The sequence below is a fragment of the Hyperolius riggenbachi genome, chromosome 6, assembly GCF_040937935.1.
Source record: "Hyperolius riggenbachi isolate aHypRig1 chromosome 6, aHypRig1.pri, whole genome shotgun sequence".
Lineage (NCBI taxonomy): Eukaryota > Metazoa > Chordata > Amphibia > Anura > Hyperoliidae > Hyperolius > Hyperolius riggenbachi.
Window position 1 is genome coordinate 328,265,843 of NC_090651.1, and position 19,073 is coordinate 328,284,915.

Below are 19,073 nucleotides of genomic sequence, written 5' to 3' on the forward strand. Positions count from 1 at the left end.
CTGGAGGGCGTAGCGGGCAGGAAGGGGGGTATTGGGTACAGCGGCAGGAAGGGAGGTCGGACCCCCCCGCCCCTCACCTGGATCCTCCATCTATATTCCCCCTCTAGATTAAGTTCAGCAGCAGCCGCCGCTATTAGTAAGAGGCAGTGGCGGGGATGACTCATCTCTTCCGCGTTCCAGCGTGTGTTCCACTGTCGTCACTTCCTGCAATGCCGTCTACTTACAATACAACTGGCGGCATTGCAGGAAGTTACGACAGTGGAACGCACGATGGAACACGGAAGAGGTGAGTCATCCCTGCCCGCTACCTCTTACTAATAGCGGTGGCTTCTGCTCAGCTTAAGCTGGAGGAGGAGCGCACATGGGGGACCCAGGTGAGGGAGGGGGGTCCTGCTGAGCTTAAACTGGAGGGGGAGCGCACATGGGAGACCCAGGTGAGGGAGGGGGGGTCCAACCCCCCTCCCGCCGCTGTGCCCAATACCCCTTTCCTACCCGCTACCCCTTTATGCGGCGTATGCTACGCCGCGGGTCGGCTAGTAAAATATATTGATATAAAAAGTGGCAAAGGCTTGGAATGCTTGCCTGGGTCATATTAGAGTTCATGTTGCTCCAGTCACATGCAATATTCACAGCAAGGGCATATTTCAAGTGGACCCAAATTAAAAATACAAGATTTCAGAAATAAAATCTATTTTTATAAATTATAATAATAATGTGTTATTATGTTAAAGGGAACCAGAGATGAACGATTCACACAAAATAAACATATCAGTTGATAGCTTGTAAAGAATAAATGCTCTACCTGATATTTTGAGTGTTTTTTATCCATTATTGCTCCAGGAAATATCCAATATGGCCGCCGGCTCATATCTCTTCTGCTTCCAGGTTATAAACTGTTCTGGATGTGCTTTCTATAGACTATAGACAAGCAGGGCTGCTGCAGCCTTTCACCTGTCTGCTTTCAACTTTATTATTCTGGTATGCTGTGTGGCTGCCTGTAGGAAGTGTCTCTCATAGAGATGAAACTGCATACAGTAGATAATGACTGGCTGCACACAGATACACTGTCTGTTTCAGAGCTTCATTCTCGGCAGCAGCAGCCCGTCCCATGTCAACAGCTCTGAGTATGAAATCTGAGCCAGGAAGGGGGCAGGCTTGGGCTTGAAAAGACTCCACAGAAGAGTGACTCGGCTATAATGATTCCAGGTCAAACCTCGACTGAATAGTCGGTGGATTCTTATCACAGTTGATAACAGATAGATTAGACTGAGAAGAATAAAACTAAAAGCAGGGTAGGTGTTTACTGTCATGTTCCCACTGATAAATGTAATAAAATACATGAGGGTGCTTCGTCTCTGGTTCTCTTTAAGGAGAATAGTGGGTACAAGCTAAAAATATTTTTTCAAAAAGACTTTGAAGCTTTTGAGAAAATCAATTTTAAAAATGCAAAGGAAAAATGTTTTTAAAACTTTGAAAAATTAAAATTTTCCTATGCATTTCAAAAAATCTATTTTCTCAAAAAAAAAAACTTCAAGGTCTTTTTGAATTTTTTTTGACTTGTACTCAATATTCTCCTCAAGATATTTAGCAATTTTAGTAACAATAGCATGTATGGGGGCTTTCTATTAACCACTAAAATTGGCACAAAATGACCTGAACATTACGTGAAATTAAGAATCATTACAATTACCGACAAAATTAATAATGGTTTTCCCTGAAGTTTCAAATAATAATTTCTCATCATAATTGTGAATTTTGATGAGAAATTACGTCTATGTGAAATTTGGGCTCATCTCTAACTATTAGTCTTGATTAGTGGGAGGGTTAGTTGATAATGGACTTAATATACATATTGACTTGAGATGGTTTCAGTGATATCGTGTTTGTGGGTGCGTGTAGAAAATGGCAGTCAGTAACTGTAGGAGGAAGAATTGGCCAAAGAGGTTATTCAACTTGTTGCAGTGTATTTGTATAAATGCTTTCCTTGTAATTCCAAATTACAATTTTTCTGATAATTACGAATTACAATTTTGTGTCATATTTGCAAATTGTGTGTCCTTAATTACAAGAACACAAAATGTTGTCTTATCCCTGGTCCGAATCCATCATTATTCATCTGTATGAAGGCTGAAAAAAAATGAAAAAACATAAAAAGTTTCAAGGATTTACAATGATGCAGTAGCATTTTGAAACCTAGATGTCTTCACCTTAGAGAATTTGGGATTCAGAATATGTGAAAATGCTATTTAGGGTTGGCGTGGTGGTATGTAGCAGGAGGAGTATGTACATGTGTTTAGGTTTCTACTACCTGTGGGCATAAAAAAAACAGCTGTACTAGATCTTTTGGAAGAGTAACCTTTAGACATTGTAACTTTCCTGTGACACAATTGGGAAAGTTAATAAGTTACAAACAAACAAACACGAATGAAAGCTGAAGTTTTCATACTCGGAGAAAGCAGAATGGACTGCACATGGGTTTTGTTCTCCTGTTTCTTATTGCTGAACAGCATTGGTAAGTTGATAGATCTTGTCATATGTTTATTTGTTAGAATCTGTAGTGGGGATCCAGCTGCCAGCTGATTGCTTTGTACCCTGTACCTTGTTGAATCTAACCCTGTTTGAGTATACATAGTTTAATTGGGGAGTGGGAGGATTCCATGCACAGTGCATTCCATGAAGTAAGCTGAACCTAATGGTGGCCACACACCATACGATTTTGTGTATTTTTTTTTCAATTTGAGAATTATAATCAATATTTCTGATTGATTGTAACATTTGCAAAATCTGACAAATGTACCACACACATGTGTTCAATTTTCACCCAATGATGAAATAAAATGATTGAAAACTCTGAGAAAATTGCTTGGGTCTACACATCAAGAAATTGACAATCTACCCTACGCCATTCAATTTTCAAAAAAAAAAATAATCAGAAAAATCCACTACTCCCGAATGTCTTCTATGAAAAAAAATGGGAAATTTGATAAGATTGCTCATTTGAATAGAAAAAAAAAACCCAGGACAGCCGCAGAAAGGTTTAAGCAGGGGGAGGGGAACAGATTGTTTATTGATCACGTGTAATCAGGCGATAAGCAGAAACATTTCTAAAGTTTGATCTTGTGGAGAATTAGGCTGTTTTTGCTTACTAAACTTTTTGCAGAATTGACGTTCTTCACATTTTATTTTTTTCTAATTTGCAGGCAGATTTTTCTGCAAATTGCTTTGAAATAACTGGTGTCAACTTTAATGGTTGGTCTCACTTACTCCTACAAAGTAGGTTACCAGGAACAGAGTTTGTTCATGCCTACAGTTTCCTCCAAACAATGTTCCCACAATGTACACTAGAGGATATTGCATCAATCTCCACAGTACTGTAATATGGTACTGGAATGAAGATCTCCAGAGGATGGTGTCAGCCTAGCAAGGTTTCCAAGTGGGGCAAGAGGGGTGATGAAACAGACTCTTTAATAACCCCTTTTTCACCACCTGGTGGCACTGCAACACTGACACCATTCTCTGGGTTCCGATCACGTCATAACATGTGATCGGGACTCAGAAGAGGATGTTGGGAGTGTAGTGTCATGGATGGAGAAAACTCATGTATGGCAGATGCCTTACCCTTCGTTATCTCACACAGGATAAAGGGTGGGGCTGTTAAATGGTTTAAAGTGAACCTAAACTGAGAAGGATTTGGATTTTTCCTTTGAAAATCATACCAGTTCCCTCACTCTCCTGCTGATCCTGTGTCTCTAATTCTTTCAGCCACAGCCCCTGAACAAGCATGCAGGTCAGGTGCTCTGACTGAAGTCAGACTGGATTAGCTACATGCTTGTTTCAGGTGTGTGATTCAGCCACTACTGCCTCCAAAGAGATCAGAACTGGCAAGCAAATGATATTGTTTAAAAGGAAACATCCATATCACTTTCAATTTAGGTTCCCTTTAAATTGTAGCAGAGCTGGAGAATAAGAAAGGATCGATACTTGCTCCAGCTCAATAAGCACACGTGAGTCCCTTGCCGTCCTTCCGTGGTCTGCTGTTCAGCTGCGATCAGCCAGGTATCTGGCTCAGTCTCGCCAGTCGTGGTCTTCTGCACATGAGCGGGTCCTCTCCAGCTCTGGTTTCCTTTAAGTATGTGTTTTTATGCTCACAATATACCCTGTTGAAGGCTAGGAACTTCCCTGTATTGTGATGTACTATTAAACAAGACATTTTCTAGTAAGTACTTGTGGTGTGCGCATTTTCAAATGCAAGCGCAGTCTGCATTAAGTGCCTGGGCTTCTATCCTCCCTGCTTGCCTAGGTCTGGCCGGCCTGCCTTCCCTAGTGACATAAACAGAAGTGCAGCAGAGTATCAGAACCGTGGAAACGAACACTGGAGAACATTCAGTGGTTGGTCCGCTGTTCAGCCCGAGCTTCATTCCTGGAACATCTTACAGTACTATGGGGTACTGTATGAGGCGCCCCAAATGTGGTTTTATAGACAGATCGGCACTTTATTTGGCCTGAGGAAGTGGGCTAGATCCAATGAAACGCGTTGCCTGTGCTTAATTATTATTAAACTTCTTTATCCAAAGTGATTTGTCGTCTATGAGGTAAGCCACCTCCTTCTTTCAAATTGTATTGTTTTTAAAGTGTTTTATACACAAACTGGGCGCCTCATCACCTCCTATCTTACAGTACTGTGGAGGTTGATGCAATATCCTACAGTGTACATCTCGGTTATGTTGTTTGGAGGAAACTATACACAAGAACAAACTCTTTTCCTGGTTATATATTTGGAGGGGTAAGAGAAAAGGGATGTGCCCATAAATGGGGTTGAAACTATGTAAATTAACATAGTAGCGACCGCGTGAAGTATTGCGGTAAGAATACTTCACAGGACTACAGTTAAAGTTATGCTATGTAAGCAACACACGTAACTAAGGGAAGGCACATGCCTTACATAACAGCGAGTGCTACTATGTAAGGTGGGGGAAAGTCGGCGCTCATTCATATTAAGCTGAGCTGCTAAGCAGTGCAGATTGATGAATCAGGCCCAATGCTTTTACCCATCAGTATTTAAAATGTACATATATCCCCAGAAACAGCAGTGAATTCCTGCCGGGGTGGGCAAGTTGCAATTCTTTTGCCAGGGATCACTGTGCAGCCACAATATATATGATCCTTGGTGAATATACCTATTTTTGGAATAAAAAATGATGTGGGGTCCCCCCGAAGCCTCTTTAACCCCTTGCCATCTATGCAAGTTGGTATAATACCAGTCAATGTGGTCAATGATATGGGGAGGCTCTGAAAGAGAGGCTCAGCAAAACTTCCTTCTCTCAGTTTTATTACTTTTTTTTACATACAAATAACAGGTATATTTTCCAGGGATCTTTATACAGCAGTATTGTGGCAGTACAGTGATACTAGCATAGTCCCAGTCAAGAGATAATACAACATTTAAAAGGGGGCTTCAGTGGGCTCTTCTGCTCCAGGAGTCACAGCCTCTACATTTCCTATTGCTACACATCTACTTAGGATGCAAGGGGGTTGTAACATCCAAAAATTAAAAAAAAAAATGTCTACAAATAGCAGCAGTGATAAGCGAAAATGCCAATATTCTTTTTGCGTTAGTTTTTGAGAAAATAATGTAAAACTTGACTTTTGATCAAAGATGCCATCAAAAAACATTTTGTAATATGTTTGTAATATTTCAAATTTTTCAAGAATTTTTGTGCTAAAACAAACTATTTTTGTTTGTTTTTTGCAGTAAAATGACAGATTTTTCTATTTTTTCATAAATTTTCACATCAGAAAAAAGTCTCCTTTGACCTTATTGTGAAAATACCCTTTTTTTCTAAAATAGGTCCCTATATGTCCTTTTTTTTTTTTTTTTTTTTTTTGTACCTTGTCTGTGTGCCTTTGCTGAACTGTGCAAAACTGTGTAGTGCCAACACGATTGTGGGAAGTCTTTTTTTTTTTTTCCTTTTTACCTACTACAGTAACAAGCTTATCTCAAAATGCAAACAACAGAAACATTCCATTTCAGATAAAATAACAACATTATGACTTTGAAGAGTTTGCACAGTGATGTAAACCTGTTGTAATGTAGGTGATGTTTGCCATGGGAGGGACAGTTATCCGTAAAGTAAGCATTAAATTAACACCGAGCTGGGTAAAAAAAAAGGCAAAAGTGATAGCAATTTTGACTTTGCAGGAAAAAACGTAAAATGGAAATCAGCAGCAATATTTCTTTTTTTTTTTTTTTTCATTTGCCCTTAAATCTGACAGTGAACACTAAAAACAACAGGATAGGTAAGCTAACTGAAATAGATTTTAATTGGCTGATTTTTTTTTCCAGGTAACATGGAGCTTCATATCACTTTAACCACTTGAGGACTGCCGTCCTGAACTCCTTTAGTGACCAGGCCATTGTTAGGCTACTGCAGCTTTAAGTCCTCGCTGCAGGGCCATACAACTCAGCACACAAGTGTCCCCCCCCCCCCCCTTTTTCTGTCCACCAACAGATCTCTGTGTTGTTGGGCTATGATTGCTGCCAGACTGTTGTTTTTTTTTTTTTACAAATATTTATTCTATTATTTTTTTTTAATATAAATTTCCCGATCTTATTTATATTTTTTCTCCCTCCCTCCCCCTGCCAGCCAATCAGCGTGGTCCGCTGTCATAGGCTTCAGCTTTTGACAGCGGATCGCTGTCTTGCCTCCCCAGGGGACAGCCAAGTGACACGGCTGTCCCCACTCAGTACAGCGCTGTCATAGATCGCAGCGCTGTACATAGTAAATAGATGGCGGTTTCACCATCTCACAGTCTCCTAGCAGCAATTGCCGCTTGGAGACTGATGGTGGAGCGGAGCTCCGTCATTCATGCGGAGATGCACGCACATCGGTGAGCGATCTCCTGCAAACCCTGCCCCTAGCACTTCACGACAATTGGCATGGAGTGGTTCTGGGGCTGCCGCGTGGAGCAGTCATTTAGGGGTTAAAGAGAACCTTAGATGGGATGGTCAGAAATGGCAATTGTGAATGCCTTCGAAATTTCGGCTTCCACCAATGCCGATTCCCGATTCCACTGATTTCTGATTGTTTTCAGAGTTCAGATTTCCGAGTAGTTTTTTTTTGGGGGGGGGGGGGTCATTTTTTTGCATTCTCTGATTGGCCAAATACTTCTGGGTTGACTTTGCATTCTCTGATTGGTCCATTGCTTCCAAGTTCTGGTAATTGGCAATGGCAGGAATTGGATTTTCCACCGAATTGGAAATCAGCGTTTCTGCCCATCCCTGTTTCTCTCTGCTCTAAAAGATACACATTATAACCTTTAAAGAAAAACATTTCTTTGTTACAGCTGATACAAATCCTGCAAAAAATCTTTAAACTTAAAATTTTATTTATTTTTGAAGAAAATGAAGCATATAAAATAAAATGTTACATATATAGACATTGTAAGCATAATGATCGTTGTTGCATTGAATAAGAAGAAGATGATTAACATCATATGTATGTTACCATGGAATGAAGATATGATTTATAAACAATAACTTTCTATAAACAGTAACAGTAACAATTTGTCCCTTACTTTAGGTAATCTATGCATATAAGTGTAATGATCCGCTCAGCTGGCTGCACAGGCAGACGGCTGTTTGACCATTCCTTGACTCTGTGGGGTGCAGGTCTCTGGATAAGAGACCTGTCTTTGCTTTGCAAGCTTCAGACCTGCTCTGCTAAGGAATTTGCATATACTGATTATGCAAATTCCCTAGTCGCCTCCCTTGAAGACTTGCAGCATAAATACCATGTGATTCCACAGTCCTTCGCTGGTCATCCTGGTTTGTTACTGTTAAAACACTCCTGGAGTGTCAGCCCTGCTATTTGTTGCTAAAGTTATCTTAGAGTATTCTTGGGACTGCACTAGGCAACTCCTCTAGTGCTAGTCAGGTTGCTTTATCTGTTCTGTCTGTGTTGTCTCTTTGCTGTGATTGTCGTGTCGCAGGCGGTGGTCGACAGGAAATCGTTCTGTCTGTCTGGGGGTGCTAACCAGAGCAGCGGTTGCTAGCCCCTTCTGTTCATCTGTTTGGATCTCACTAGCCTCTAGCGGTAGTGGCTGTGGATCCTTCTCATCTGTATTACTGGAGTGTAAGCTAGAGCAGCGGTTGCTACTAGCTACCTAACCTATCTCTCTTGCAGTGAATCCTGCTAAACCTATTCTGTACTTGGTTCGCACTCGCTCTGGCGGAAAGAGCAGTGGATCCTGCTAGCTCTGTTTCAGTACTTGGTTCGCACTCGCTCTGGCGGAAAGAGCAGTGGATCCTGCTAGCTCTGTTTCAGTACTTGGTTCACACTCGCTCTGGCGGAAAGAGCAGTGGATCCTGCTAGCTCAGTTTCAGTACTTGGTTCGCACTCGCTCTGGCGGAAAGAGCAGTGGATCTTTCCTGTCCCTGAAACCGGATCACACTCGCTCTGGCGGAAGAGCGGTGGATCTTATCTGTCCTATTCCTGTTTTCCGTCCGTCTGTCTGTTTTGTCTGATATGAACGCTTGCTGTAGGCTCGGTGAGGTAACCGTTAAGCAAGTGCTCACGTTCTCTATTTTGTGTTTGTGTGTCATTGGTTAGTTAGGGTGGTGTGCTTGTCTCTGTTGTGCTTAACGTGCGGAGACCGCGCCGGGAACGCGTTCGCTGTTGCGAATGAGTGCGGTGTTCGCGTTTAGTTAGCATTTGTTATTTTTCTTATCTTCTCATTGTTGTTTGCTGTGCCTTTGCTACTCTCGTGCTCTGTTTTGCTTAAGTCTTGTGTCACTTCTGGCAATCGCCTTTCTCACGATTGCGTTCCTACTTTGTTTCTGCTGTTGTGTGTGCACCGTCGCGGGTTGGCGACTAGATTGGTACACACACATACATTCTGTCCCTGTGCTCATTCTCATTCGCAATCGCTTCTCCTGCGATTGCGTTCTCACTTGGTTTCCTCTGTTGTGTGTTGATCGTCGCAAGTTGGCGACAAGATTGGTGGACATACACCAATTTGTGCTTATTCAGTCTTGTGTCGCTGTTAGCAATCGCCATCTCTTGCGATTGCTTTCCAACCTTATCTTCACAGTTGTGTGTTCATCGTCGCTGGATGGCAATTAGATTGGTGGGCACACATACGCCCTGTCGCTGTGCTCTCTCTCTTTAAGGGCTATCTTGCCCTGCATTGCTTCTCCTCGTACAATTCCTATCTGGCATCTGTGGCTGTGCAGAGGATGCACTCCACGGTTTCATCTGCTGGCAGGAATTCCCCTCTACAGGTGCATTGCACCTTTTGCTGGGTTCCCTCAGATTATACGCTTGTGGAGGATTTCCGCAGTGTCAGCGCGCATCCTGTGCGCTGACCACAGAGAGAATTCCACAATCGTTACAATAAGAAATTAATTAGTATTTGAAACCACGTGGAATAACGTGAATACTAGTTAAATTACATGCTTATAACCTCGTAATTTGTGCTCCATATCTAAATTTAGTTTGAAAATGCGCACAATTGAATCTGTTGTAGGTGAATTGGCATCTTTCCAGTTTGCGCAAATGGCTTGTCTGGTTGCACGGAGAAGGTGTGTGGTTTTTAGGCAAACCTCCCTTGGAATATTTGTGAGGCCTATGTGTAATAGAGCTAATAGTGGGTCCAAGGGTATTATTCAATTTGCATATGGGAGATCTGTTCAAAAACGTATACCAAGATTGGCTGGATTTTTGGACAAAACCAAAGTATATGGACTAAATTGCCAGTCTCTCCACACTCTCTCCAGCATTTACTGGAGCAATCTTTATTATATTTTGACAATTTGATTGGAGTGATGTACTTTTTTTTAATGTTTCCCAATGGGATATACATTTTGAGTATTTACATATCTGCTCTGATGCCTTCTGCCATTGGTCTAGTGAAATTTTTTTCTGAAGTGTATCTGATCAAGTGTTGATGCATTTCATCAGAGTATTTGTTTTGTTTTGTGTGAGCATGTCATAGCAAGTAGAAATACCTTTTTTTATATTGAGCCATTAATGAATGAGTTAATAAATGATTTGGGCCATAGGGAAACCTGGGTAAGGCCCAGTGCACACCGGGCGGATCCTCCGGCCGCATCCGCCTAAAAATCCGCGTGGCTATTGTATTTCAATGGGCTGGTGCACACTGGCGGTTTGAGGTTTTTAGCAAACCGCAAACGTGCCTCCTGCTGCACATTTGCGGTTTGCTAAAAACCTCAAACCGCCGGTGTGCACCAGCCCATTGAAATAAAATAGCCACGCGGATTAACAGGCGGATGCGGCCGGCGGATCGCATTAAAATCCGCTTGGTGTGCACTGCGCCTGTATCTCCTACTCTGCACCCAAAACCGCTAGCGTTTTGTGGATCTGCTAGCGGTTCTGGTGTGCACTGGGCCTAAGACTATGTTGGATACAGTGGCGTAATTGTAAGTATGTGTGGAATTCAGAATTTTCGACACCAAATTCATCCTTGATGTTCTGGAAGGATTGTATCTTATTGTTGGACATTAGATCACGAATGTGGGTTATTCCTGCTCTGTGCCATGGGTGGATAGTAATATTGCTTATTAATAAGGGAATACATTCCAGGGGAATTGGTAGTTGAAATTTGATTATATTTTGAGGCAGGTGCTTTAATAGGTATTGCCATGCTCTAATTGTTTGAATAGTGGGGTATGGAGGACATCTTTTTGGGTCTATATAGCTAGCATTTAGGAAATGTTTTAGAGGCCTTTTAGCAGCTTAGTCTCTAGTGTTGCCCAGAGTGGTAAAGTGTCTGTTGACCGCCAAGCTTTGGATATTTCCAAATTGCATGCTATATATAAAGTTTTAATGCACAGGATTTATAATCCTGCAATAAATCTGCAGTGTGTCTACTTCCTGCTTTCATGGAAGCAGACATATTGTTAACATCCTGTGTTTACAAATTAGCTGCTCTGCCGTGGCTGAGGAGATTCCTGAGCTGACACAGCTGACATATCAAATTGCAGTGGTGATGATGGGGGAATTAGACAGGCTAAATGCTCTAAATACATTCATACACAGGATGCAGTTCTTTCTGTTTTCCTTCTGTTCTGTGCAAGAGTTCAGGTCCACTTTAAGGGGAAAAAAATAAATTCAAGTGGTTAACATTACAGTTACTAAACACACTATATTTGGCAAGCATGCCTTAATTCAGTGGCCGGAAGTAGAATGCTATGTAAGTCTGTAGTGTTTGTTTAATATTTTATCTTGCTTCTTCTGTGTCCATTATTTCCTACCATAATGACTGGGCCCTTCCATTTCAGGCCTACAGGCACAGGTAACTGTCCTAGACAAGTTGACCGGCTTCATTGGCCAGGAAGTACTTTTGCCATGCACTTTCCAAAGCAAGGACCCCAATATCCGCGTCAGCCAGATCCAGTGGATGAAGGATGGGCGCAGTGTGGCAATTTACAGTCCTCAGCATGGAAATTACGTGACTGACTCTAATTTTCAGCTACCGGACCCATCCCAGAGAAGTGCGACGCTCCGCATCATGCAAGTCAATGCCAAAGATGAGGGAGATTACACTTGTGAAGCGACAGTCTTTCCTGATGGAATTCACAGGGCTGTCTCCTCTCTGACGGTCAAAAGTAAGTTCAAATGATCCTTGGTGCTATTTTACTTTATATTTGTTTTATTCAAAAGCTAAGCCCACTAACCAGGATTAGCGGCAATACAAGGACACAGAGGCATGTCATTGTGCAGAGAACGTGCCTCTGTGTCCTATTATCTTTAGTAAAAAAACGCCTCGGGTTCTCTTTAAAAAAACTCCTATTACTGTATGTCTCATCTCTGGTCAGTGAGTGAATAAGCAAATCTTATTATGCCTCTGAAATCTATATATCTAGAACCTCTGACATATTGTGCCCCTATTGCTTATTAATTTGACAAAGCAATAAAATCCAGCTTGAACAGAGCTGTTGGCATTCATTACTACAAGGTATGAACTGGGGCTTTAACCACTTGAGGACAGCGGTGTTAAACCCCCTAGTGACCAGGCCATTTTTTACCAATTGGGCCACTGCAGCTTTAAAGAGACACTGAAGCGAGACTAAATCTCGCTTCAGCTCTCATATATAGCAGGGGCATGTGTGCCCCTGCTAAAACGCCGCTATCCCGCGGCTGCACGAGGGTCCCTGACCCCCCAATCCACCACCCCGCGAACCTTGGTCTTCTTCTTGGTCGCAGATTCTGCTTCCTGGAGGCAAGGGCTAATGGCTGCAGCCCAGCCTCCCAGTGCATCTATCAGACGCGCATCGCCGCCTCTCCCCCGCCCCTCTCACTGAAGGAAGACTGAGAGGGGCGGGGGAGAGGTGGAGATACGCGCTGACAGACACGCGTGGGGCAGGGCTGCGGCGGTTAGCCCTGCCCCAATGCAGAAGCACTCCCCCGCATTACGGAGGGGATTTGGGGGGACAGGGACCCCCGTTAAGCCGCGGCATAGCGGAGTTTTAGCAGGGGCACACGTGCCCCTGCTATATATGAGGTCTGAAGTGAGATCTATTCTCGCTTCAGACTCTCTTTAAGGCCTAGCTACAGGGCCGCCACACAACTCAGCACACAAGTGATTCCCCCCCTTTTCTTCCCACCAACAGAGCTCTCTGTTTGTGGGGTCTGATCACTCCACAGGTTTTTTTTATATAAATATTTATTTTATTATTTTTTGAATAAATGTAACTATTTTTTATTTATTTTATATTCCCCCCCCCCCCCCGCCAGCCAATCAGCATGATCAGCTGTCATAGGCTTCAGCTGATCACTTCCTGGACCACAGAGGGGACAGCCGTGTCACACGGCTGTCCCCAGTACATCGCTGTCTTAGATTGCAGCGCTTTACAGGTATATTAGATGACGGTTTCACCATCTAACAGTCTCTGAGCGGTGATCTTCCAAGTGGAGATCTCCTGCTAGCCCCATTCCCAGCCATTCACGCCAATCGGCTTGGAGTGGTCCTGGGGCTGCCACCACGTTCATGCCAATTGGCGTGGAGCAGTCAGCAAGTAGTTAAAAGACACATCCACCTACCTATTCGGCTGGCACTATGAATAGGATGCGAATGCAGGTACAGCATACTTTCAATATATACCAGTTGGTGGTAGACCCACTCGACTGAAGTTAACATTACCCCCATTGCCACGTATGCTCACACTGATCCTCCTGTTTTCTAAATTATTTGAATCAACTTTGTTGATAGACTTCAGGCTCCCATAGGAGTCTACAGTCAACCATATGTCTTCCATAAAGCGATAGCTATCAGATATACTATATATGAGACCCATACCTGCATTTACCTCCACCCAAGCTCCTAAAGGGTAGTTGTTTCCGTTGAATGTTTTATTTACTCTAGTTCCTTACAAGTTGATGATTTTTTACCACAATTATTGGGTTCTTCTATTTCAGTAAATGTAGCTGGATGCATGTACTGCTGTGTTCTATTGCTTGTGTGTGTTGAATTTAGCATTCAGTATGGAGGCAGTGTTGGTGGGTTTTCTGGATGTGAGAGGTCCAGAGGCTGGGTGTGAGAGGTCCAGGCCCACCTGCACTCCCCTCCAGGTATCACGTGTTGGCCTTGGGGCCCCGGCCAGTGAGAGAGGTCCGGGGCCCCTGGCCATCGTGTGAACCAATCGTGTGTTTTTAAACGTTTTCTTTCAGCTCTAGGACATGGCGGACAGGTGAGCGGTTAGGGAGGGACCCCTGTGGGAGGGATGCCTGCACGGGGCGGTCCTGCTAGTGATGCAATCTTGCGATGGCGTCCAACTGAAGCCTCCCACCTGAATGCTAATGGCTGCTAGATGTGGTATGGCAGGTAAAGGGTGTATGGCAGTGCATCCTGATTGGCTGACGAGCACCTTCTGGCCACTTTTAAATGTAGCTGGATGCATGTACTGCTGTGTTCTATTGCTTGTGTGTGTTGAATTTAGCATTCAGTATGGAGGCAGTGTTGGTGGGTTTTCTGGATGTGAGAGGTCCAGAGGCTTAGTGTGAGAGGTCCAGGCCCACCTGCACTCCCCTCCAGGTATCACGTGTTGGCCTTGGGGCCCCGGCCAGTGAGAGAGGTCCGGGGCCCCTGGCCATTGTGTGAACCAATCGTGTGTTCTTCTATTTCAGGCCTACTTGCACAGGTAAATGTCCAAGAGAAGGTGACCGGTCTCATTGGCCAGGAAGTCATTTTGCCATGCACTTTCCGCAGCAGAGATCCCAACATCCGCGTCAGCCAGATCATGTGGCTGAAAGAAGGGCGCAGTATTGCAGTTTACAGTCCTCAGCATGGAACATATGTGGAAGACTCCAATTTTCAGTTACTACAACCATCCCAGAAAAGCGCAACACTCCGCATCATTCAAGTCCATGCTAAAGATGGTGGAGATTACACTTGTCAAGTGACTGTCTATTCTGATGGAATCCATTCTGCTGTTTCAACTCTGACTGTTAAAGGTAAGTTCTAAAGAGTCCTAGGTACAGTACATTCACATTTGTTTTGTGTAAATGCTAGACTACGCACTTGTGTACCCTGTGAGGATCAGGTACTAATTCCTGCTGGTTGCTGTATCTTTATGCAATGGCTGGATAGTGTAGTGGTTAAGGGCTCTGCCTCTGACACACGTGACCTGGGTTCAAATGTTGACTTTTCCTACTTCAGTAAGCCAGTTACCTGTTCAGTAAGTAGTTCTTTAGGTGAGACTCCCTAACACTGCTACTGCCTACTGAGTGCGCTCTAGTGGCTGCCTTGCAAGCGCTTTGAGTCCGACAGGAGAAAAGCGATATATACAAACATAGGAATTATTATTATTGTCTTGCAGTGAGATTTTACTGCACAAGCCTTTTGCCCATCTTAATGAGTATAAAGTTATCCTGCTGGGTTTTGGCCCAATGTCATCTTTGTAAAAAAAAGAACTGGAAGCAACCATTGTGTTTTATTGTGCACATTACTTCTGAATGTGCTGCTTCCTATCAGTCTAGCTGGCACACAGAGGCTCAACTCCAGGGGCAGGATCCTTGTAAATGAAAAAAAAAAAGTTTGAACCGCTTTTACTTCAAGCACATCTAAACAGAAAATAAACAGATCAGATTTGCGATATTATCCATAGGTCTACTCAGAAATTCCATATACTTGGAATCCCACAGCCTTATTTGTGATTAATAGCTAAAAGAAAAGGCATTTAAAAAGTTGACTCGCACAGCTGGCAGTTTTAGCTGTTTTGTACCCCCCCCCCCCCCCCAGCATGTTTTGACTTTCTAAAAAATTATCTCTGTCTTTCCAGAGATTTAAAGGAAAACTGAGGTGGGCGGTATATTGGGGCTGGCATCTTTATTTCCTTTCAAACAATATTGGTTGCTTGGCAGTCCTGCTGATCTCTGTGGCTGCTGTAGTGTTTGAATCACACACCTGAAACAAGCATGCAGCTAATTTTGAGAAAAATTTGTTTCAGAAACATCTAATCTGCATGCTTGTTCAGGGTTTATAGCTAAACACATTAGAGGGAGACTATTAGCAGGACAGCCAGGCAAGTGGTATCATCTACATAGAAATAACTGTCAGCCTCCATATTCCAAGAATTTTCCAAAAATATTTCGCAAAAATAGATTTGCGAATTGCATTCAAGTCAATGGTGCCAACTTTAGCAGTTAATAGCAAAGTGCCCATACATGCTATGATCACCAGAATTGCTGGGTAAAGAATGGTGGGAATAAGGGGGATTATTTTTTTTTTTTAAAGAGTTTTTCAGAAAATAAATGTTAACGTTATGATAGGAAAAATAGTCTTTAAATGAGGTATGTAACCATTGGTACTGAAAACTTACATATATCCCAAAAATAGCAGTGAAGTTCCTGAAACCCTGGGGCAAGATGCAACCCTTTCGCTGGGAAATGCTGTACAGCCTAAATACTGCTGTGTAAGATTCCCTGGCAAGTATAGATATTATTTGCATCATTTTATTTTAACCACTTCAGGACCACAGGCTTTCACCCCCCCCCCCCCCCCCCCCAGTACTCTGCAGCTTTAAAAGCTTGCCACAGCGCATTAACACTTAGCACACAAATGACCCCCCCCCTTTCTGCCCACCAGCAGAGGTTTCTGTTGGTGGGCTCTGATCGCTGCTGCTATTTTTGTTTATTTTTAATAAATGTTGCTGTTTTCATATTAATTTTTGCTAATCTGCTCCCCCCCCCACCAGGCAATCACAACGATTAGCTCTCCTAGGCATCAGCCTATGAGAGCAGGTCGCTCTCTGAGCCTCTCCAGGGGACAGCCAAGTGGCATGGGGTGCTTTGCTGTTAACTACTAAAGTTGATCGCTGCTAGAAGATGATCCCCTGCAAACTACTCCCCCAGGACTTAATGCTAATTGGTGTTTTGCAGTCCTGGGGGAGCCACCTTGCGGCCGCTAATTGGCGTTAGGTGGTCACAAGCAGGTTAAATGCCATTTAAAGCCTGGACTGAGTGGGGCTTTGCTTCCTGAGCTATACCAGCCTGCATAGTGCATAATATGGGTGGAGAAGCTCTGGAAGAGAATGTGGGCAAAGCCTCCCCTCACCCCAAAAGCCCTTGTCCATACTAGTAATTTTTACTTATAATGAAATTCCAATCACTGTTTGGCCAGGGATCACTACCGACAGCCTCAATATGGCTGTAAAATATTCCCTGACCACTTTACCTATTTTTTAGACCAATAAAAAATTATTTTATGCATACCTGCATTTACCTCCACCCAAGCTACTAAATGTTGGTGGGTAGGATTCTTCTATTAGGCACAGTGCTTGTTAAATATATTATTTAGCCTTATCCTTCTGTGTTTGTCAAGCTCACCATACTTACCGTAGTAAACACACACTGTCCGAGTATGCTACGGGTGATAATTTACAACACACTTTGTCCGTTAGGACCTGACCCTGAATTTACTGTTAGTGACATATGTTGGTCACTCCCAAACCTCTCAGTCTACAATATATTGACACAGGTGGGTGGGTGGGTGGTACAAAGCTCACCATACTTACCAGATTCTTCAGTTTTGGGTCTGCAGACACAAGTCGATGTCCAAGACAAGCTGACCGGCTTCATTGGCCAGGAAGTTCTTTTGCCATGTACTATACACAGCAACGACCTCAACATCCGTGTCAGCCAGATCTCATGGATTAAGGATGGGCAAAATATTGCAGTTTACAGTCCTCAGCATGGAACTCATGTTATGGACTTCAATTTTAAGTTTTTGCAACCATCACAGAAAAACGGAACACTCAGCATCATGCAAGTCCGTACCAAGGATGAGGGAAATTATACGTGTGAAGTGACTCTCTTTCCTGGTGTAATCCTTAGGGGTGTCTCATCTTTCATTGTCAAAGGTATGTCCTATCATGTCCTTCCTTGGTACTGTTTAACTATTCTGTTATTTGAAGGCTAAGACCACCAACTTGTATCCCTTCCTGTGCATACTTAAGTTCTAATTCCACTTTCCACTCTTAACTCTAATTCGACTTTTTCCTAAAGTCAGCGGCTCCATTCTGCTGAAAAAGTCGCCCTGTGTAATACAATGTAACTATGGAAAGATGGATATCATTTTAAAGCTCTCTTTCTCCTCTTTCTGACGACCCCTAAATCGTCACCCTATGCCTTTTAGTTTTCTCTATTTTCGAGATCGAAATCGCAGCCGCTGCAATTTCAATCGCGAAAATAGCGAAAACTAAAAGGCGTAGGGTGGCGGTTTATATATCATTGGAAAGAGGAGAAAGAGAGCTTTAAAATGATATGCATCTTTCCATAGTTTTTGCACTGCTCGGAGTTCCTTTAAAGGTGACTCCAGGATGTGTGAAAAAAAGAACATTCTAGTTGTTATATAAGTCGTAATTTAAATGGAAATACAATCTGGCAAAACAATAAAAACCTTTAAAATCTCTCTACCAATGTATTCCATAGTATAAGTTCAGTGACTAGCTGCTTCCAAAGAAAATGAAAATAAACTAACTGATACTTTCAGACACCTTTAAAAAAAACAAAAATAACCCTTTTTTTGACTGAAACAAGATTTTATTGTGTAATATAGTAAACTAGTAACACATTATAAATACAAAAATAATCATCATCATCATCATCACCATCATCATTATAATAAAGGACTAACATATTACGCAGCTCTGTACCATAAATACGTACAATGATACAGAGGATGGCAGACGTAACAAGGTTATACAGCTTGGAACAAAGTTATACAAGGCAAAGAGGGTGCAAGATACATGATAATGCAATCTGGGTCTGGTTAGGTAGGCCCACTAAATTCAAGTATGAGGCAATTATAGAAAAGGAGCTCAATGATGGGAGCCCATGATCATGTAGAATACACTAGGGAAGGGAGGAGCCTGCTAAAGCCTTACAATCTAAGAGGAGGGGGACGGACACAATAGGTTCGGCTGTAGAATAAGTATTCAGCAGAGAGAGTTACTGCATGGTAGGGAATCTTGAAGAAGTGGGTTTTGAAGGCTTGCTTGAATGTGTTGAAGGAGAGGGTGAGTCTGATGGGGGGTGGAAGGGAGCTCTACAGGGGGGCAGCGGCACTTGAGAAATCTTGCAGGCATGCATGTGAGTGGTAAATATGTGGGGTGGTTAGGAGAAGGTCATTGGAGGACAAGTGTTTTCTTGACATTTCCTACATCAAGAAAGTGTCACGTACGACTGGAGAAATTGGGGAAAATAGGAATGTCACTAATAGCGCACACATTACTCAGTGTGCTCAGTGCTGCTTGTAACTCATGTATAAGTCAACCCCTATACTTGTATTTAGAGCAGGGGCTCTCAAACTGGGTGTCACAGCACCCTGGGGCACCTTGAACACTTCCCAGAGGTGCCTCAGCAATCATCCCATCCTTTGTGCATTGCTGTCAGGTAATGCAACCATACATTGATCCACAATGGGGCTGCATTAAGCGCTAATTAACCTTTAGTCACGGCATCTGTGGCTGTAGTTGGACATCGGAGGAATTGGGTTGGAGCGACAGATCAGTGGACCTTGGCCTGGATAGGTGAGGAAATGCTTGTCTATCTAAA

The 19,073-nt window shown here is 43.0% G+C and overlaps 1 protein-coding gene across 2 annotated transcripts in view; it reads left to right on the plus strand.

Moving 5' to 3' along the window:
• The first annotated feature begins 2,404 nt into the window (after positions 1-2,404).
• LOC137522900 (nectin-2-like) overlaps positions 2,405-19,073 on the plus strand; it is a 33,935-nt gene continuing 17,266 nt past the window's right edge. The window contains exons 1-4 of one of the 2 annotated variants that reach the window (XM_068243036.1): positions 2,405-2,512; positions 11,300-11,626; positions 14,145-14,471; positions 17,036-17,377. In XM_068243036.1, the coding sequence (XP_068099137.1) occupies positions 2,425-2,512; positions 11,300-11,626; positions 14,145-14,471; positions 17,036-17,377 (1,084 nt within the window). In that variant the 5' untranslated portion in view covers positions 2,405-2,424. The remainder of the gene's footprint in view (positions 2,513-11,299; positions 11,627-14,144; positions 14,472-17,035; positions 17,378-19,073) is intronic. The other variant, XM_068243037.1, reaches the window with a different exon arrangement.